The sequence below is a fragment of the Mustela nivalis genome (assembly GCF_964662115.1).
Source record: "Mustela nivalis genome assembly, chromosome: 2".
Classification (NCBI taxonomy): Eukaryota; Metazoa; Chordata; class Mammalia; order Carnivora; family Mustelidae; genus Mustela; species Mustela nivalis.
The window spans coordinates 177422162-177444162 of record NC_139021.1 but is presented as its reverse complement, the minus strand read 5'-3'; the positions used below and the strand labels follow the sequence as shown (position 1 = coordinate 177444162).

At 50.0% G+C, this 22001-nt stretch overlaps 1 protein-coding gene across 3 annotated transcripts in view; it reads left to right on the top strand.

The window, feature by feature from the left end:
- FGFR2 (fibroblast growth factor receptor 2) overlaps window positions 1-22001 on the top strand; it is a 102362-nt gene that overhangs the window by 70632 nt on the left and 9729 nt on the right. For all 3 annotated transcript variants that reach the window (XM_082722680.1, XM_082722679.1, XM_082722678.1), the window contains 4 exons: window positions 8838-8989; window positions 11871-11992; window positions 14271-14381; window positions 16040-16230. In XM_082722680.1, the coding sequence (XP_082578806.1) occupies window positions 8838-8989; window positions 11871-11992; window positions 14271-14381; window positions 16040-16230 (576 nt within the window). The remainder of the gene's footprint in view (window positions 1-8837; window positions 8990-11870; window positions 11993-14270; window positions 14382-16039; window positions 16231-22001) is intronic.

Below are 22001 nucleotides of genomic sequence, written 5' to 3'. Positions count from 1 at the left end.
GTGCAGCGATGGGGTCTGCTGGGTCAAGTTCCAAGGGCAAGAAAGTAGGTCGGTGTGAGACTCTGGGAGCTAACTGGCAGGACTGGAAATAACACAGGGAGGCCATGCCCTTGTGTGTTCGAGGCTCAAGTGTAACCGTCTTTTTGAATCATAGGCCACTTTTGTCCCCTGTGATCTAATGCTGTTTTTGAGACAGGCTTATGCCACTAGTTGGAAAGGGAGGGACTCTAGTTCTCTTTGACTTATTATTATTTTTTTTAATCAAGGTCAGAAACTTATGCCCTGGAGATGAAACTGAACTTACTGCTTGATTTAAACCAGACTATGATGTCTCTAGTAACTGGGTTTTGGCTCGACCTCTCTGATTCTTAAAATAGACGTGTACACATATATTATGTGTTATTGTTAATCGTTCGCAAGTGCGGCTGTGGATTTGGTGGTAGAAAGATTTTTATACTGAATGAGCAACAGATTGTTCTTAACCCTGTGTCTGGCCTTTGGTGGTTACTTTTCACTCGTGTGTCCCTCCTGATGGGTGTCGTCTTGCTGTGGAGAGGCAGGGCAAGATAGAGCCTCTGCTGCCTCTGCTGTAACCCACAGCTGCAAAGCTGAGTGGGGCAGGATGTGCTTTGACTCCTTCCTCTGTTCCTGAACATGCAAGGGGAAAGGCAGATGTGAATGACAAGGGTTTACAAGTCAATATTGGGAACTTTGTTCTGATCAAGGAATTTCTTTGGCAGCAGCAAGTGAAATGCCTAACGCATGGCTCTGTGGCAGGGTGTGCGTTAGTGGAATGTACGGGGGCCTCTGTTAAAATTGCAGATTCCCTGGTCTTCACCCCAGAGGCGTGTCATCCAGCAGATGTAGACTGGGGCCAGGAATCTGTATTTTAAATGGATCCTTAGGTGATTCTGAAATGCACTCCGAGAAACTCTGGGTGAATCCCAGCCCGGCCCCTGCCGCCACCCCCTCCCACCCCCCCGGGACTTCAGGTGGCGATGACATTTTCTGGGACAGGCATTAGCACGGATTAGGAACCGGTCGGCCAGCCGCAGCTTTGGCATGGCTCTGGCTGTTCCCAACCCGGCTCCACACTCCTGGCTGAATGGGTCCCTGTTGACTTCTCTGGAGCCATGAATCAAGCAGCTCTTTATTCTTCTTAGAGGCTGAGCGTGGCATTCGGAGTGTGTGTCAAGTGCTGGTGGTTGCCCAGACTGTTAAGAGCAAGGGAAGTAAAGGTGCCCATTGGGTGACTCCTGCCACCAAGATTGCTATTGTTATTAAAATGACACCACCATCATTCTTGGGGCCTTCCAGAGCAGCAATGATGGGGCCGCTTGCCTGACTTTGGGAGAATCCAGTCTGAAGGTGATTCTCAACATGGCCAGGTGGTGCCTTCAGTGACCTTAAGGGGCTATGGCCACCCCTCTCCCTCCCTCCTCCTTTCCAGTCACCTCTGGGCCATTCTTCCAGCCACCATCTTGAGAACCTGACCTCAGGGAGTTGCAAAAGGGAGTGGTGTTCCCATCTCTATTATTAATTTTTTTTCTAATAGGGGAAAAATGCTACCTTCTGGAGGAAACCTGCAATTTGGTGTAGCTAGAACATTGGCCCGTAATGATGTCATCATCTTTTTCTGCCACTGCGACAGTGCTCTTCTCTTTACTTAAATATAAAAGACCCAGTTGCCCTTAAAATCTCCTTGACTCAGCCCTAGTCATTGTATTTCCGCTGCTCTTTGGCTGACTGGCCTTTTTGCTTTGTCTGCACTTTGGCTCGTCATTCTTTCTGCACTCGCCCCTGCGTAGCCAAAGGGAACATTAGCTTTTCTCTTTTTCTTCTCCTTCTTCTTCCTTTATTTATCATAGTTTTCTGAGTGCTTGATCTAACCCAGGTTCCATGCAAGATAAGACCTGTCACCCTTCCAGTGTTATTTGGCCATCATCGTTTAGGATGTAGCTGTCTTGGGTTGTAGCAGCGTCAAGGAGAATAAGAGAAGCAGAGGAAGGTAGGCAAATAGCCATGCCCTGGAGAGGGGGAGGGGAACCAGCAGATCTCGGGGAGATTAATTGATTTGGGGGAGTGTTGATTATTCATTTGGGGGAAGGCTGACACCCCTCACCAACTCTTATGTGTTAAAATGGGTGTGGGATTCTTGACAATGAGCACGGCCCCTTTGGTGGGGAAGGAGATGCCTATCAGGTATCTGGATAAAAGAGGGTTATTGGGCTGTAGCTGGAATGAAAACCCCATAAAGGCTGGCAGATATGTTGATGACAGCGAAAATACCACAGGGATGCCAAGCATGCCTTTACCTGGCGACAGGTGAGCCTGTAATCAGATGTCTTGAGGATGGGTTCTTTCTAGTTACTTGCAAGGCCACTTTTCAGGCTGTATCTGCCCAAGCTCCTCTACCACACAGGGAACACTGAGTGTCTTCATGGTGGAGTCCGAGTGTTATCTTCTTGGCCCTGACCCTCGCCCCTCCCCCAACACACATACACACAACGTCTCCCTCAGCTCAGTCCATCATTGTTCTCTGTTTAGAACAAGAGGAGTGGTGTTCTTATTTTTCCTTCTCTCTCTCTCTCTCTCTCTCTTTTTTTAAATCCCTCTGTGAGTTTTTCCTTCGTGACATTTACTCATTGGTCCTGGACTTAACTGTTATAAGACCGACATTTCAGTTTGTTATTTTATTTGAGTCAAAAATACTTTTTCCTCGGGTAGCTCAGAAGAAATTCCTTGTGTTCCTGTCCCAGTAAGCAGGAGTTTTTTGAGGTTCTTCATGCATTTTGAAGCTTGAGGAAAGGGGGGAACTTTCTGGTTGTGGGGGAGGTGGGTGGCACACAGCATCTCCCCGTGTCCCTCGACCGGGGTTCACCCTGCTTTCAGCGCTGGGGCTCGGACGCCGTGCCCAGCCCCTGGCTCGCCCGTTCTCGCTCTTCTGGAATCGGCATGATCAAGGTGGAGGCCAGCCCGGAGAGTGTGTCCTCGTGCGCTTGTCAGTGCTAGTGCAGGTATCGGGGGCTGCCCGTGGACGGCTGTAGTCATTAGGAGGCAGCCTCTGCATGGCCACGCGTGCAAGAGAGGGCTCCGCGTTCCCTGGACGCACGCATTACTTGGGCATCGCTGGAGGGGGCTGCGAGGAAATTGTGGAGGTTTCTTTAGGAAACATGAGCTACTTTGCTGAGTTTGGTCAATCCGGTTTTCAGTGAGTACCTTGACTTTCTTCTCTGGAGCCAGAAGTCTCCAGAGGGCAGGATGGAGATTTCCCTTTTGCCATAAACAGGTAAACCCATCTCCTAGGTGGGGAGGGACACACGTGCGTGCAGCGCACACTCGCACTCCTACTGGCCTCTGAGAAGGGCCTATGGGGTACTTTTTGTGAGACTTTAGTTTTGCCATCTTGGTTGCTGATACAGGTGGATCAGGGGCATCTTTTGTAACAGTATCTTTGAGGTGAGTGGCATAATCCCAGAGACCTCCTGAACGGGACGGAAGATGTGGGGGTCGGGGAGGCCTGGCTGGGTAGCAGGGGATTCAGGAGCCAGTTCTTGGGGCTGCGCACTAATGGGTATTAAATGCACTGAGCCCCGTGAAGGCAGGTTGCACTCTTAGAAGCTCATTCATTGTCTAGCAGCCAGATACCATGATCTTGGCATATTCTCCATGGTTTGGTCAGTCATGGGGTCTAATGAGACCTCCCTGGTTCCAGAACACACGTGGGTAATGAGATTGGCCATGGGTGGCTCCCTGCACTCTGCCCTTCCATGTGGGTGCCCCCATTGGGCTGCTCTCCCCCTCTCAGCCTTCCAGAGACAGGGCGGCGTGAGATCTGGTTTGGATTTTGGCTCCTGGGATCTTCTAGAAGAACCAGCCCATCCAGGACTCGGGAGCCATTGCCCCGATGGGTTGAATCATGGAGTCCAGGGAGCAGCGTGGGGGAGGCAGAGACCTGGTGAAGGAGACGAGTGACAAAAACACCTCGTCTGATGACTTAAATTTTGTTATGGGGGGAAACAGAATCCAAACCCCGAATCCCCTTGAACCTTTAACCCAGCCACCTGGTTTGAGGTGGTGAAAGCATTTTGTTTGGACATTGGGGAACGGCGGGCAGGGCTTAGAGCAAAAAGTATGTTAACTTGAAGCCTTCTGTTCTGGCTTGGGACCGTGGACCCACAGCTTCAGAGTCAGGAATTAGCGTGCACATTCGTCACCGCCGCCACCCCCCCCCTTCCTCCTTTGCTTCTGCCTGCCTGGTTCTCTGTGCGGTCCCCTGCCTTGGTTCTCATCTAGTCTAATCTCGTGTGCAGAGAGAACACGATTTCTTGGTGGCCCTTTAAAAAGAAAAAAAAGGATCACTTCCTTTCTTAATCTCCCCTATAGACTGTAGAAATATACAAAAGGTACATTTTGTTAAAAGCCTGATTTATGGCACGTGTTAAAGAGATTCCGGAAAGTGGGGAGTTGCGTAGAGACTGAAAATACATGCTAGAACGTGCCTGTGGGGACTGAGGATGGTGAAGGAGGTTTATTTTAGGGTGTTTCCATTTATGGCTTGTCTGTCACTTAATGGTCGCCACCCATGGAATATTTTCAAATTAGATAGGCTATCCAATGAGGGGAGATCATGGTTTTGTGCAAAAAAAGAGCAGTTTATAATTGAATAGTGCTGCGTTAGGAGATTCACAGGTGGGCAGTGGGAATGACTTGAGGGGTGTGTTTGGAAGGAGAGAAGCGCCAGCGAGATGCTGTGTTTCGTGGAAGCATTGACAAGCCAGCGGGGGAGTGCGCCAAGCCCCAGAAGCGTGTCCGCTCACGGCAGAAACGGAGTGAGGACAAAGCCAGCCATAGGTACAGTCCCAGAGGGGATTTTCAAATCTTAGTAAAAATGCATGGAGGTAAAAGTAAGATAACACCTCGACGGACAGAGTGACCAAATTCTAGTTTCTCATATCGCTGGCACTTTCTTACCCTTTTCCCCTCCGCTTGGTGCTTTGTACAGAAGTATTTTCCAGATTTATACATTGAATTTAACCTCCACCCTTGATCTGGACAGAACTTTCCTAAGTAATCCTTTTTGTAAACACGATTTTCAGGTTTTTAGTAGTCACGATAACAACCAAGTTTGCCAAGGGTTTCCGTTTTGAAAACTTTCACAGGAAAACCTCGTTGAGATTGTTTGGAGGAAGATGCCTACGTATGTGAACTTCTGCTGTGGGTTTGGGGGCGAAGGTTGCTCTGGGGTCATAGGTGAGCCGCAGAGCAGTCAGTGTCTGACGGAGCGTTAGGTTTTTCTGCTCTTAAGCCCCCTCTGAGCCGTATTTGTCACGAGGATGTTTTTATGCTCCAGCTTTCCTCCTGCTCTGGGACCGACCCCTGACTCCCGGATCCTTTGTTTCTTGGGTTTGCTTTTTCCCTGCTGGAGCCCCAGCCCACCCTGGCTGTGAGCAGAGGGTCTCATCTTCCAGGCCAGTAAGGCAGTCAGCGCTTAATGCCACTGGGTTTCGTTCTTCACAGGGCACACAGGACACTAACATCTCCCACTCGAAACCACCAAAGGCTCCAGATCTTCTGGGTTCCCCAGAGGAAGGTGCCGGTCATAAGCTCCCTTAGATCTGGGCAGCTCAGGATTCTGCAAAGGTGCTAGGAAAAACTGCTGTGGTCTTGGCAAATATTAACTGAGCTTTTAGCAAGCGCCAGGCTCAGCACTAAATGTCTTATGGGTGTGACTTCATGGTGCCCCTGTGGGGTGGGAGCTCCCCTGGTTTCCTTCTAACAGGTAGGAGAGTCTAGTTTGGGGTGGGTTCTCACAGTTGGCCAGCATGGGAATTGGCACATGGCCCCCACCTGATTGGGCCCCCATGTCGTAGATAGTTAGCAGGGGAAGGGGACCAGCTAGGGTGGGCTGCTTGGCCAGGGCTGGTCAGTGGGGTGCTCACGTGGGAGGGTGCAGAGACATTGCAGCACCCAGCACAGGGAAAGGAGAAGGGCAGTGTTCTCGTCATTTCCACCTCGTGTTGGAAATCAAGTCATTGTGTTTCAAACGTGTTTTTCTTGTTACAGAAAGTGCTATTTCTAAAACATCAGAGAAATACATAGGCAAGGTAATAAAATTCAAATGGCTTAAAAGTTCTGAGGTAGAACAAGTTCTGCCCCATCCCTCAGCTGTTTGAGTCTCTCTCTGAAGGGGGCCGCTCTGAAATCTATATCCTTCCTGAACGTTTGGAAGTAATGCTGTGTTCTCACACCCACAAGGGAAGAAATTCTGGAGGACCTCTTCACTCAGAACCACATCCCCCTGTTATTTCCCCATTGGGTTTCCCCTCCTCTCTACCGATGCCGGCACACCAGGCACCGATGGTGGAATTCTGGAAATCCCTGCAGGGCCGTTGGCAACAGTCTACCTGGCTGGCCTTGCAGAGAGCGTCATGATGGCCGAAACGGTTGGGCCGCGGCCTTGTGAGGCCTGCATCATCTCCTCGTGAGGCTGACTCTTACTAGTGTGGTTGGTATTCGTTGCTTGTGACCTTTAAGTACAAGTTCCCGTTGTAGTAAATGGTGATTTTTTTTCCTCTTCATGGGGAAGAACTTTCCAGAAAACCCCAGCCTCTTGGTATCCATAGCACATGGCCTTGAGTCAGCGTAGTGCACTGAGTGGGGCCCCCCACACTGGAGGGGTGTTCCAGGGTGGGGTCGCTGCCTCGGCCCCGGCATTAGTGGGGGGCAGGGGTGGATTCTGGGGGAGTCGCCACGGTTACGACTGTGCTTTCTTCCTTGCTTCTGCCGTTCGAGTGTGTGGACACTTGGTGTGAGGTCGCAGCCTTTTGGAGCCTAGTCTATTCATGGGGTTCTCTCAACTCCAAAATTAATGATTCTTCAACTCCTTTTGAAAGAAGAAAAATATTTACGCGCTCACAAGAACGCAGCTCGTACTGTCTGCATAGTAAAATTTAGGAGGGAGTCCCCTGTCAAAAGATTGCTTAGAAGGGTCAGAAATGTTCTCTTGTATGTTTTATTTTTATTTTTTCAAGATTAATATATTTAGGGGTGCCTGGGTGGCTCAGTGGGTTAAGCCTCTGCCTTCGGCTCAGGTCATGATCTCAGGGTCCTGAGATCGAGCCCCGCATCGGGCTCACTGCTCAGCAGGGAGCCTGCTTCCCCTCTCTCTCTGCCTGCCTCTCTGCCTACTTGTGCTTTCTGCCTGTCAAATAAATAAATAAAGTCTTAAAAAAAAAGATTAATATATTTACAGGGTGAGTGAGTGGGGGGACAGAGAGAGGGAGAATCCTCAAGCAGACTGTGTTGAGTGGAGAACCCAGCATGGGGCTCGACCCCACAGCCCTGGGATTGTGACCTGAGCTGAAATCAGGAGTCTGATGCTCAACCGACTGAGTCACCCAGGTGCCCGTTCTCTTGTACATTTTAAAAGATAATAGAAATTCTGGCTTAAAAATCCCATGCAACTTGATTTTAATACTGAAACCAACTTCCTGTTCCTAAAAATGATTTCCCTCTCCCAGTCCATTCTTGGGTGTCTCTAGGGATTCCGTCTGCACTAAGGGCAGTTTGGGCTTACCAAGAAGAGAATAAAGGTTTTCCAAATAGGACGTGCTCCAGGAAGTACAGATCTTCTGGTTCCCAGTGGGGATGGTTCAGGTTCTACTTTGTGAACACTCATCCCAAGTAAGTTTGCTCACCTGCATTCCGTCTTTGGCATCTTAATTTGAAAATTACGCATCAGCACAGCTGGGGCGTGCAGTTGACCTGGACAGTCATGCAGGGGATAGAACCGGGTGGGGGGGACGGCGGGCTGCTTTGTTGGACCATGTTAAACCTCATGGTCTGACTTTCTTGACCCCAGGGTTGGCTCGTTCATGGTTTAGAATAAGGTGGTGGTCAAGCAGCCCACGATTGTATCAGGACAGTTCAGTAACTGTCAAAACTGGTCTTCAGATGGGCTCTGCACATGTTTTTCTTTACAGAAACCAGCACAGGGAGGATGCTATGTTTAAGAAGTAACCCTTTAATCAGACGCAGCCCGAAAAGGATGATGGTGAATGACAAAACTCGGGGAAACCCTTGCCTACCTCAGGTGGGAGAGGAGCTTTGCCATGTGATTATGAATCGAGGACGTAGTTTTTTTTTCTCTTTGACTCTTCATCCCTTGTGTTCAATCCACTCGTTTCTGAAAGCGAAGTTGACAAGAGTCTTGATTTTCACCGAATGGTCGGTGTCAGCAGAGAACGGCCCCAGGGCCTGGGCTTCAGGTTTCCTGGCATTACGGCACTGGGAGTGAATAGAACGCCCTTCACCTTCAAATCCTAGAGCTAGCTCCTGGAGACATCCGGCTTTTCTTTCCAAAAGGCAGATGAAATATCGAAGAGCGGATTTTCTAAGACGGTTCCATGGAGTTGCATAGGCAGAGAATTGATTCATGGTCTGAGCTGGTCCGCAGGGAGATTGATCGTGCGGGGCTCTGGGACAGATCTAGACCAAAAGGCAATTGTGAAGCCCGTGGGGTGGTTGCCCTGTGCTCAGGTGCTTATTTGGAGGAATTAGGTCAGAAAGCTGACTTAGATGTTGCTCAGGTACCACCTAAAAATGTTTGCAAATCTGGTCTTAGGAACCTCGGATGTGGGTGAAATCTGGTATTGCAGAGATGGGAGCACAGAGGAGCTGGAATCCAGTGGTTTGGGGCTTAAATTCTTGACTTTAGCCAGTGCTCCCACTTGTCTTCCTTTCTACGGATTGAACATCTGGCTGGGCTCTGGCCGGCTGCCAGGCCTCCCAGGTAGAGCCAGGATTACATCTGGGGCTTTGCATTTTGTATCCAGGTTTCTGCCGAGTCCAGCTCCTCCATGAACTCCAACACCCCACTGGTGAGGATAACCACACGCCTGTCCTCGACGGCAGACACCCCCATGCTGGCAGGGGTCTCCGAGTATGAATTGCCAGAAGATCCAAAGTGGGAGTTCCCAAGAGATAAGTGAGTATTTCTATTGGCTGCCGCCCCGAATGGAATCGTAGGTACAAATGGGGACGCTGCATTGACACGTTCTTTTCCTGATCTTAACTGCAAAGGTCATGTGTGACGGTGTCGGTAGGAACGAGTGAGATTGTAATTCTAAATAACCAACTTCTGAAAAAGAAAAGAATGGATTTTATCTCTCTCTTTCTATTTCACTGGTTCTTTTAAAACAGGTGCTAGGCATGGCTGGGCCCCAACCAAGATAATACTTTCTTAGCACTTCTTTTACTTTTGGGAGATAATTCAAACCCAGTCACATGGACTACACGTAAGGCCGTATCCCATTTGTAAAACAGATACGGTGTTCCAACTTCTGGTTATTAGAACATGACTCTTCTATAGTTCATTTCTTTGGGGGAAATTAGGTATAAGACATCAATTTTCTGAAGAACCTTCAGTCCATGTTGCTCCTTTTAAGTGTTGTTAATGTGATACGTGGTTGTGAAGGTTTGACTATGGTACCTGATGTCACATTTCCTCTGGTCCGTAGTATTTTCTCTATCGGATGATGTGGAGGTGTTCCAATCCGATGTTTAGTCAGAGCACGGCCACCTGGGCTTTGTTGAAGGCATTACTGGGGAGTCTTTATGTCTTGATTTGGCGTCAGGCCTGTGTATTTGGGCTGTCTTGGGTGGCATTTGAACCCTTGCTCAGCTAGCCAGTGGCTGGGCAAACTTGACTCTCTGAACTTCATGTTTATAAAAGGATGACCATGGTATAGACTTCACAGGACTGAGTACGGTTCTGGGCTCATGAGTTTCCCCGTCTTGCTCTCTTCTTCGTGTAGTAAGCTAGGGGCTCTGAACCACAGACCCCAACAATATGGCGGTGTTAGGTAAAGAGTGTGGGAGGCAGACCCTGTGCTCCCAGCCCTCTGTCTTCTGGGCGGGACCAGCTTCTAGACCTACCTTCTACAGTACTGTCTGATGGTCCTTCAAGGCCCTCTGCTCACTTCTGGGTACCACTTGTAGTCCCTCTAGTCTGAACCGTGGTACTAGTGGAAGGTGGAAATCTCCATCTACATCATGTCAACTGGGACAAGCTCTTGCCTTGCTTCTATAGAGCTCCTACTCACCATTGGTCTTGACATTGGCAGTATCTCCCTGAGATTAGGTCAGAGAGGTGTTTAATTACAACAGAAGAAACTCATCCACCAATGTAGAGGTACCAAGATAAGCTTTTCCAGAGCCTGGGTCTGACGAGCTCTGTTTGGAAAGAGAGGGAGCTTATAGGGCACTGTGATTTTGATTACCACAACTCCACGCCACTTTTGCTTCCCAGGAGTCAATCTGGACATACTAATGTGCATCATAAGCTAGAATCAAATAACTGCCCAGGTCTCACTCTGTCAGGAGGGTTAATGGAGGTCATTTCCAGTGTGTTCGTGTGTTGAAGTGGAGAGACCATTCACTTGGTTTTTGAACAATAACTAGGAGACATCAGAGAGAAACACAAAGAATGGTGTCCTTACCTGGGGAGTGTGGAAAGAGAACAGGGCTGTTTCTCACGAAGTCACCTCGCTCCCTCCTTTGGGCGTACAAGCAGGAGGGCTCATGCGCACGTTCCTGTGCGTAGCGGACTGACCTGGGTGGCTGTGATCGCACGTTAAGAAATGACGGCTCCCGGGTTCGGGCCACAGTGCTTGCCGCCCGTGACGCCGTCAACAGTGGACGTCTGTGTGTGCCTAACCGTCCACTCCCACCTGGGTGGGGGGGGGGGCGTCCTGAGTGTGGAAAATGTGAGTGCTAAGCGTTTCAGAACAGAGTTGAGCACAAATGTAGGTGGGGCAGATTTCCAGTGAATGAAGGCTATTTAGAAGCGGTTTATTAGATTGGAGACAGAGGTGGCACAAAGAAAGGATTGTTGCACTTGTACTAACAGGGCAGTGGGACATAAATTAGCCATTTTTCCAATGCAAATGTTTATTTTCTGCCAAGATATTAAATTTAATTTTAGTTCAGGAGAGAAACAGAATGACCTCAGCCTAGTGTACGCTGCCCTCAGTCTTTGCTTAGCTTTTGTAAACCATTGTGTACTTAACCGTAAATACAGTATATTTACTAAGAGCTGCTAAATACTTTGCTTTTTTGTGCTTAAGTGAAACACACACACACACTCATAAGCATTCCAAGGATTTCGCCGTTATGTCGGCTTTTAGAGTGTCCAAAGACAATATGTGGCCATTAGTTGGACAGGCACCGAGCTTCTGAGCTTAGAAATTAGAAAAATCGTTTATCGTGTTCACTCTGGATTTTCTTCATTAACAATTTGGGTAGTCAAGGATTTCTAAACTGTTAGGTCAAGAAAGATTTCCCTCAATTTCTAGAAATGTCTTTGTCCTTTAGGGAAAAATTAGAGATTCCTTGAAATGCATTTAAGATTCATATCATGTAACTTGGCCAGGAATGTGACCGTAAAATCCACTGGTATTTGAATAATAGTGATTTTAAAGACATCACTTCACAGAGACTAAAAAAGAAGAACAGCTTTAACAGTTTTTCTTTAAGACATTTTAAATTACGAATATTCAGTTGGCCCGAGATCAGAAGCTCCTCCTTGTTAGCACTTAGGAACGCTGACCGCCTCACTAGCAAGGATACCTTCCACAAAGAAAATAAATTGTGAACACAAATGTGAAACTTAATAGCTGTCCCGCCCGTAATTGACATTCTCTACAACGTCACTAAGAAAATACTCAAGCGCGTGTATACTCCGGCCTCATTAGTTCCATATGATAAATGCTCCATGCTTTTGCAAGCCGCTGAAAGATTTTTATATTTCGTTCTGGAATTTCCCCTTCACCAGATGCTCTGCGCTAATCCCCTATTTACACATTTAGGCTGACGCTGGGCAAACCTCTAGGGGAAGGTTGCTTTGGGCAAGTGGTCATGGCTGAGGCGGTGGGAATTGACAAAGAGAAGCCCAAGGAAGCAGTCACTGTGGCCGTGAAGATGTTGAAAGGTACGTGGGGAGGGGGACGGGCGGGGGGTTGGGGAGAAGCCTTATCAAGAATGTTCCTTTTGTGGCATGTGAACTCTATCATGGCAGGGGGTCAGAGAGCACATAGTTGACCCAGGGGTTGAGAAGTTTTCAGTATAAATCAGCGTCCTGGACAGACGATTTATCTTGAGCTGCGTGCACTTCCAAGAAAGAAAAGCCAGTTTTGTTAGAAAGGGGCGGCTTCCCGTCCCCGATTGTTCTTGGTCAGCTCCTTGTGGAGGACCGTGATTTTTTTTTTTTTTTATTCCCACTATATCTGTATGTGCTTAGAAAAATCAACTCACGTGTGATTGGTTCCTTTAGATGAGTCTGGGGATGCGGAATTTAACTTGCAAACGAAGGAAGGTTGGCCTCTGGGAGGGAGTGAGGAGGCGTAGGGAGAGGAGGACCTACCTCTTTTGTAAGAGGAACAACGCAGAAAAGACACTGGTCTGGGAGAAGCCCTTGGAGAGCTGAAAGGGAAGGAGCGGGATTGGTGGCCCGGCAGAACCTTCTGGAACATGTGAACAGTTACTGTGTGATGTGGATGTCCCATGGCGTTCGTGGGATGACCGCCCGGCCCTGCTTCATGCTCACGGCCAAGGAGCTTACAGCACCTCCAACTGTCAGCTCCGTGGTATTCTCTTAGGACAGGAGTTCCAGGGAATGGTTCTGTTAAAAACCCTATTGTTGGGGGCTGAGAAAGGACGGAGCTTTTCCCGTGTGTCCAGGCAGAGATGCCTGATCTTGGATGTGGGTGCCTGTCCCAGCCTGGATGCTCGCGGAGTTAGGCTTTTTCTTTCTTTTGTGGGCTGTCTGTGATGGTCATCCTGTCCTTCCCCAAGAGGGGAGGTAGCAGGGTGGAAATGGTATTAAAAAAAAAAACACAACTTTTTTTTTTTAAGCTGTTGATCTGAATGGCTCCTTGGGAAGCCTGGGTGTTTTGAGCCCTTCCACTTTGGGATTTGATATGAGGGAGGCCGGTGCTCAGCAGCCCCACGTGCCTCAGCTTAGCTGCACCAGCAGAGGTGGCCCTCTGGCTTTTGTCCTGCATGGCTGGGGTCCGCCCCTGTGCCCTCGCCCCCCTGTGTGGCAGGTGTAGGTAGCCGTGTGCCCCCAACAGCCAGCCTCAGCAGCCCCTGACCACCGACCATGGCCAACGTGGGGAAGGCCTAGGCTTCCAGTCTCTCTTGGCTGAACTTTTGTTTGGTTTTTGGAGCTCAGAATTAGAGATCTGAGCGTTTGTTTCTCTGGATATAATCAGGCTGGCCTTCCCTTTAAGGGTGGAGGCGGGCATTGGCCCCAGAGCCCTGTGGGGAGCCTGGGGACTCTTAAAGGCAGTGGGTGGCTCTCATCAGGACAGCCCTCCCGTGCTCCAACCCAGTGCGTTGCTCATTCATTTGTGAAGTTAAAAAACCTTTGGCCACGTGGCTCCTATGCAATTCTTTCTCTCTCTCTCTCTCTCTCTCTTTTTTTTTTTTTAAGTAAATGCAGAGTTTTTCATATCAAATGAACTCGAAGGGAGGCCCATGGGGAAGAGTCTTGCCACTCTCCAGAAGCTATGAGCCCATGAACATGGGACCGAAGCTGTTTTTCTTGAAATTGGGGAGCAGAGGTTTATAAAACTTCTATTTTTTTTTTGGTTGGGACTCAGAGACCCCTTTGGAAGGCATGAAACTTTGCCTGCTTAAAATGCGCGCGCACACACACACACACACACACACACACTTTTGTAAACACTTCCAAGGTGCCCTCTGCACCTGTCTGTGACTTCTGAAGGGCCTGGATCAGTGGCATTTGGTCTGGAGAAAGTCTGTTGATTTGGGGAGCCCCATTCCCCTCGCCCTCCTCCTCTTTCTGTCGGCCTCCCAGTTGCTTTCGGGCACCTTGAAGTTCGATACGGTGTTTTGGAGGCACCATAGATCTGCCAGAAGGTGGACTTGCTTCAGGATAAAGTGAAACACCCCCACACTCGGGAGAGTTGCTAGAAAAGAATTGATCTTAGCATCAGAGGCCTATATTCTCATCCTGACTTTTGACCCCACTGACCCCAAATTAGCTGTTGGACACGGATCAGGGCAGTTCCCTGTCTGGGCCTTTGCCCCTTTACCAATAAAATGAGGGAGATGATTTAGAAAGTGTTTTCTGGTCCTAAAATTCAATTTCACGCTGTTTCCACTAAGTTTCTGGCAACTAGCCGCAGCTGTCGATGGGTTAGAGGAAACTACTAACTGGGTTTTAATTTACCTAATGTTTGTAGATGATGCCACAGAGAAAGATCTTTCTGATCTAGTGTCAGAGATGGAGATGATGAAGATGATCGGAAAACACAAAAATATCATAAATCTCCTTGGAGCCTGTACTCAGGATGGTGAGTAGGAGGAAAAAATGCTTTCATCCAAATAATTTGAGCTTCAGTGTTAACATCATTTTAGAAACGGTTGGACTTTTGGATCTTGCTGCTAGGCACCTCAAGGGCATGTTTAAAGTTCTCTTTCAAATCCCCTTAGGAAGATGTTCCTGGCCGTGAACACAAAGGGGACTTTGTGACCGTACAGGGGGACTGGGGAAAGGTAGGCGTTGAGAGGCTTTGAATGGGAGGGCCTTCTAGAGTCCTGCTGGTTTTAGGGCATAACCTAGAGGGTGTTTAGAAATGACAGTCTCCTTATGTTTTTATTCTGTAGTGCTAAGAGGGATTTTTCAAAATAAGACCCTATGGGGGGCGTCTAGGGGGCTCAGTGGGTTAACAGTCTGCCTTCGGCTCAGGTCATGATCCTGGGGTCCTGGGATCGAGCCCCATATTGGGTTCCCTGCTCAGGGGGGAGTCTGTCTGTCCCTCCCTCTCTGCCTCTCCTCCTGCTGATACTGTGTCTCCCTTTCTTTCAAATAAACAAAATCTTAGGAGGAAAAAAAAAAGAAAAAAGACCCAGTGTTATGGTTAGCAAATCCCTTAAAATGGGGATTGAAGAAGTCCTGTCTTGCTGTGGGCCTCGCTGGCTGAGCTCCCAGTAGTGCGGGACAGGGACCGAGTGGGATGAAGGGACACATTACCTTCCTTAGAGGAGAGAGGGCTCTGCCTTCCCTCACCGGAGAGCTGACACTTTGGAAATCAGGTTGACGATAATTTGTAAACTTGAAGATGGCTATCTGTGCCTCAGCCTTTTCTCTTCTAGGTCTATACCAGGAGTTGGGAGACTTTCTGGGAAGGGTGATTGTAGATATTTTTCGGTTTTGTGGCCGTTAGGATCTTTGTGGCAACTCCTCACCTTTACCAGTGCAGCGAGCAAGCAGCCACAGACAGTACAGAAATGAATGGGCCTGGCTGTGTGCCAGTACGCTTCAATCACAGAAAGAGGCCGTGGGCAGGATTCGGCCTGCGGGCTGTAGTTTGCCGGCCTCTGGTCCATGCCTCGGAGAGAGGGCGGCACGTGTGTGTCGGGAAGCAGACACAGAAAGGCGTGCTGTGTGTTATAGCCGGAACCTGGAAGCAATGTCAGTGCCCACAAATGTAGGAAAATAGTGTTTGTGTGATGGAATGTAGATAGGAATAGAAAAGGAATGATCTAGATTTATTTTTATCAGCCTGATTGGGTTCCATGCGGATAAAGGTGTAAGGGAAAAATGTTAGCTGTAGCTCTATTATATATACACGATTAAAAATAATAACATTGTTTCTTGATCCGTATCTGTATGTCAGATGGTTAAAGTGAACTGGAAGAGGCAAATTTATGATAAGCGTTGCTCTGCAGGAGGGCGCAGGTGCGCGGGGGGGGGGGGGGTGGCAGGGAAGGATGATCCCTGTGTCTCTGTCTCTTCTACTCGGACTTCTGAGGCTGTCTTGACCCAAGTCTCAGTGATCTCTGGGGGAAGATGTGATTGCAGGTGTTGTGCTTTTGTGTGTGCTTTTCTGTATGATTCAATTAAAAAAAAAAAAAAAAAGTGCTGGGTTATCCGAAACAAAACTGGGCTGAGCTTCCCAAGGCGGGTCTGGGTGCGTCGTCTCAGCGAGCTTGCCCTGTCCGTCCGCAGGGCCTCTCTACGTCATCGTCGAGTATGCCTCGAAAGGCAACCTCCGGGAATACCTCCGAGCCCGCAGGCCGCCCGGGATGGAGTACTCCTATGACATCAACCGCGTTCCCGAGGAGCAGATGACCTTCAAGGACTTGGTGTCCTGCACCTACCAGCTGGCGAGGGGCATGGAGTACTTGGCTTCCCAGAAAGTGAGTCTTTCACATTCTCCTCAGTTGGGTGGATTCCAGTGAGAAAGGTCTGTGAAGAAAACAGGCGATTTGGACGTGCTCATTTGCTGAATCAAGCCCTTGCATGTCTTGTACAACCTGGAAAATATTTATCGCGTTATTCACGTTGGGGTTTGGTGAGCTCTTTAAAAGCCAAAGCAGCCTCAGACGTGACATGGCAGAGATGAGCAAAAAAGATGTCTCTTCCCCTGGGATTCTGCTCTCCGCACAGAACAGCTAGGTTAGGGGGCGCTGCCTTTAATTCTGATGAGTTTTTGGGGCTTTATTTGTTTTGGGATGAGTTTTTGGACATAGACTTTGGGTGTCGTGTTTATAGTTTTAAGCTTGGAAGGGCCTTGAATATTCTACGACTAAAGATCACACAAGGGGACATTTTAGGAACACGGGGTTCTGGGTGTCATCTGAGTTTATTTTGTCTCATTTAGCGGGGTGACCCTCTGGTTCGAAATTGGCCAGGTCCCCTGAGGTGAACCGTCTGCATTCCAAGCATGCCACTTGGCAGTGGAACTTTAAACATCTGAGTTATTCTGGAAGCAGTTAGACAGGTGCCCCGATGTCCTCTGGGGCATTTTGGATGACCCAGGACCCCCTGCCTTAGCTCACACTTTGGCAGGGAGGGAGGGTTGCAGAACTTGCCCCTTGGGCACAAGTGGGGTTCCTTCCTACCTGTGGTGGGGCTTGATGCTGCTTTTTGGGTCCCCAAAGAAGTGAGGTTCTCTTGTGGGCGTGGACCCCTTGTCATTGGGGACCTGGGCTCGGTCATGGCTCTGCCCAGTCACAGCAGTGAGGGATGCGGCCACAGGGAGAAGGGAGGGGCGGCTGTCCCTCAGCCGCTGCTTCTGTGGCTGTGTTGGAACGTGGCCAGAGCTCCCACATGTTCTGTTTTTTTGGTTTGTTTTTTATTTTCTTTTTTGTTTGTGTTTTATTTTCGAGGGAGTCCAGAGTTGGAGACTTCCTCAGATTTCTTTTTTTTTCTGGGTAAAGCTCTTAACCTGTAGTAGATTTTAGGGAACTGTTCTGTGCCCGTGATTGTGCATGTGTGTGGGAATACAGGCCCCACTGAAAAGTCTTCAACATGAGGAAATGGGTCATATTCAGAACAGGGGACATTTGACAAGACATCACTTCCACATGTCCAAGTCGTGAGAGACAAAAACCACTGTGAAGGAAGTTCAGATTAAGGGAGGCTTAAGGGACAGGATTACCGTGTGTGCATGTGTGACCCTGGACTGGGCCTTGGGCAGGGTAGGAAAGGGGAGCAGCTTATATAGAGAACATTTAGGAACAGTGGAAACCTGAATTGGGTCTACATTGTATAATACGATCGGATTGATATGCAATCTGGGGGTGGTGAGAGTGGTCCTGGATTAAGGTGGGAGATATTGTTGACGTGTTAGGGTGTGAGGTGTGCAGTCACTTTTAAATGGTTCAGGCGTACAAAGCTGTGTGTTGGGGGGACATTGTGAAGGGAGAGAGCCGGCGTGACAAGCCATCCCCGCACACATGGACCATCATTGTCCTCTTCCACCTTGGCTGTAGCTTTCGAATGTTCCTCACTAAACCCTGGGGAGCGTGACCCCCCAGGTCTGGGGGCCGGGCCACTCTGTACCCTTCCCCGCCTGGGGTGGGGGAAGCAGTTCTTGGATATAGCGTGGCTCTGCTATTAATACAAAGGCAGTAGGAAGGCTGGCTCGGTCATTTTATTATCCCTCAAGCGAACATTCCCGAGCACTCCTGACTCCTGCCTCGCGCCCTAGGTCAGGCTCCTGTAGTGGGTGGCCGCTATGGGTGGAGTCCTTGGACCTCTTGCTGCAGGAACCTCGGGCGACAGCAGGAGAAATCAACGATAAGTGTGGGAAGACAAATAAGGATGGGAAAGGTTGAGAGGTGTGCCGTGTAGGCGGCCGATTGTGGGAGGTCAGTGGGGGGTTGGTGGGGGAAGGTGGCTGGGGAGCGCCCCCGGGGGGGACAGCCGGGAGCCAGGAGCCGAGTGTGAGAGGTGGCTGGAGACAGGCAGGCCCAGCTCATCCCTGGCCTCACGGCCCTGGGCCAGGCCTCCAGACTGCACCCTAGGCAGGGGTGACGGGGGCGGGTCTGTGCTCTGAGGATGGCTCGCTGGGACGCTGCTCACAACGGATGGGTCGCAAGCTTGGTGCTGGTGTGTTGGGCTCGAGTTTCTTGGCTCCTGCAGGTACAGGAGAAGAAGGTGGATTTTGGATAGCTGTTGCTCTTGGGATACTTCGTGATTTCCAGCCTGAGAGATCAGACGGTAGGACCAGGAGGAGGAAGACTCCGAGGCGAGAGGTCGGGAAAGACGGCGGGCAGAGATCCTGGTGGGCCCTTGGGCAGGTGCTCTGAACACCAGGGAGAGCCAGTCAAGGGCTGGTGCCGGGAGGAAGCTGCGGGCTGAAGCTCAGCCCTGGGGCCTGGGCTGAGACCTTGGGAGCCAGCAGAGGAAGTGTGGTTCCCAGGCATGGGCGGTCCTCTAGCCCCGGAGAGTTAGAGCAGAGGGCGAGTAGAAAGAGCTCTCAGTTTCTCGAGCTTGGCTCAAAGCACCTGATGGCAGTGGAGGCCGAGGGGACACAGAGGGGTGGGAGGAAAGGCAGGATATGGTTCACGGAGGCCACAGGACGGGTTTCTGGAAGGCAGGGTGTTGTTCCGCCCAGAACGGGGCAAAACAGTGTGTCTTCTTGCACCTGGCTGGTAGAGCCCGTGTGCTCCCCTCATTGCTCCCCAGCCCTGAGGACTCTGAGATCCTTCCTCTTTGGAACTGTTGAATATAGGGAAGAAGGGATTTTGTGAAAGGGGGCAGTTCTCATTATTAATCAGTACCCGGTTTTGAGAGCTCAGCATCTGCTAGGCACAGGACGAGCATTTTCCGAACAGTATCCTCCATAACCCCAGAACATGTCTGAAATAGGGGCAATTTTAGGGGAAGGATTCTGAGGACTGTTCGGAGATGCCAGGACCCCTTCGAAACCAGGTGTGCCTAAGTCATTGTCCTTATTTCCAAGATGGGGACTCCTAGGTCCACAGAGCAGAGAAAAGTCACTGGTCCTGGGCTTGGCCCTTTGGCCAAGTACCCACCATGCCCCCCAGCCTCCCTCGCTGCTCTCTGGTAATCCCTGCCTCACTCTGGTTGGTGGGGGGGGTGTGTGGATGGGACTGATAAGACGCCCTGTGTCAGGGCTTTGCTCGCAGACACAGAATGGGCTAGAAGGGATGGAGTTGTGTGTCATTAGGGCCTTGAAGGGTTCCAAAGCCCTTCGTAGAAGATTGCCTGTAGTTAAGGACCTAGAGCCGGTGGTAAGCCAGCGGTAGCTGAAGATCTTAAGAATGGTCCCCTCGAGTGGAGACTGCCTGCAAAGATGGAGGCTTACTCCTGGCGGTGGAGGGTGAAGAAGCAGGGAAGGGGCCAGATTCCGGTCTGCGCGTCCGCACGCCTCCTAGCCTCCAGCCAGGACCTTGCTGGAGGCCCGCTGAAGGAACTGTTGAGTGAGCTCTCTGGCTCATTACTGATGGAATGCAATAATGAATTCGGCTCAGTAAACATTTACTGGGTCAGGCTCCGCGGTCGGTGCTGGGAATGTAGACATGAACATGCAGGGTCTGTCCTTGAGCCGTTAAAGTACGCGCACGCGTGTGCATGTGTGCGCGTGTGTTGGTGGCGAGCTAGGGGTGGGCAAGTAAAGAGACCGCCAGGAGTATACAGACTACAGCAAGGTAATGTGGAGTATTTGAACATTGTACAAATTATGAAAGCTTTGCTTTCTAGTTCAAAGCACACTAATTTTGCTTTTTACCAAATCCCAAAGCCAGTTTGACTTGCTTCAAAGTGTTAAACCTGAGTGGGTGGTGTTTTTGTTACTACAAGCAGGGCCAGCTTCCCCATCTGTAAAATGGGTACAATCATACCCATCTCATGGGGAGCCCTGGGAATTTAAGTCAGTCAGCCGTGCAGTGGCCCCCGTCACACTGTCTGGGCCCCAGGGATGTTAGTCTTCCTTCCCTTCGTGACCTGTGGCTCTCCGCTTCCTTAGGAAATGGATGCCAAATGGTCTGAGGGCCTTAGTTACGTAAATGGTCAGCTCTGGCCTGGAAAACAGCTCCGATTTCTGCAGATGATGGGAATTTGGCTTAATGTTAATTATTTTCTTTTTCTTGTATGTTGGTTCCAAGTCTCTTACCGTCCAGCCCAGAGGGTGGGCGTTGGTATCTGCTAGCACCGTGGGATGTGGGACTTCGGTGCTCGATCCTGCCTCTCGCCAAGACAATGATGGAGGTCACTGTTGTGGTGTCTCTTGAGTTGAGCCCTCATGTGTGGTGGGAGCCCAGCGTGTGGGAATCCAGAGTCTTCTGACCACACAGCTTGCCAAATGCACAGAGCTCATGTCGGCCGGGAGCACGCCGCCGGGAGAGTTTGGCCGAGGGCTTGGAAGTTCAATCTGAGGAGGCCTCCAAACTAGAACATGGCTCCCGCCCCGGCCGGATCCCCAGGCGGCTTCTGGGAGCGCTCACGTTCCCTGCTTCTGTTCTGGCCAGGCTCAGGCACACTTACTTGCCGGCTTTTCCTGCTCTCTCTTTCCCGGTCTTCACCCATCCAGGGGACCACAGAAGCATCTAAAATCAAGGAATTGTTGGGCGGTGGGTAGGAAAAAGTAATTCCTAATTTATTCTTCAGTGAGAGTGTGGCTTGTTCCTTTTTATTGGCCATTTCTTGGCATCCCTAACGACAAGCAGCCCCGTCTGACCCTTGTCAAGTGGCTGGGTAAAACCTTCCTTCATCCACTAGTTAACTTTGCCAGGAGCCCTTGTCCAAACATTTGGTAGAACTTTTGTTCATTTCCTTAGACTTCGCCTTTTCCAAAAATAGGGGATGGTGATGGGCGAGTCTCCTTACCATGTGCCATGATGAAGCTTTGTGATACTGAAGTGTAACACTTTACCAAAGCCTGTCATTTGCAGAAAGGAGACATGGAAGTTATCATGACCAGACCTTTCTGAGACCGAAGAATAGGTATCAGAACTGTGAATTAGCTGCCCTATAGGGAGCATGTCTGCATTCTTCCCCCCTTTCCCTAGCCACACCCCCCACCCCAGGTGTTTCGCAGACCTAGGTGGCGCCCGGTGTCCTCCCGACCTGGGCGTGGACAGACAGGCTTGGGTCATGATACAAGCCTGAAAAGGACATGGTGGGTTCTTTGAGAACCACAGCTTGTGGCGAGCATAGCAGGGGCGGCCAGACTGGGTCTGGAAGCGTGGAGACCAGTCCGTCAGGCCGGCCGTGTGGCTCTCCGTGGGGCTGGGGGTGGGCAGTGGTGATGTCCTGGGCTACGTGTGGCTAGAAGTGGGGACAGAGCGGGGTGGACAGACTGCAGAGGCCTGTGGGAGTCTGCGTCTGCAGAGCGGGGGAGGGGTGTGCTGAGAATTCTGGTGTGTACCTCTTGGACTGAGAGAGACCCAAGATGAGAATGAGGGGAAGCAGAGGCCTTGAATTTGAGGTGCTGACACAGGATGTCACAGTGGAAATGTCCCGTAGCCTGTGGAAGACGACAGTTAGGGTCCCAGGAGAAAGGTTAGGAGAGAGGTAGGAATTTGCAGATCTTTTGTGTGTATCTAAGACTAGAAGCCCTGGGGATATGTAGAAGTATACAAAATTAATGGGCTATTTCTTCCATTTTAAGGGACAGGGGAAGAGAGGAGCTAGACTGGGAGAGGGTGAACCAAGAGAA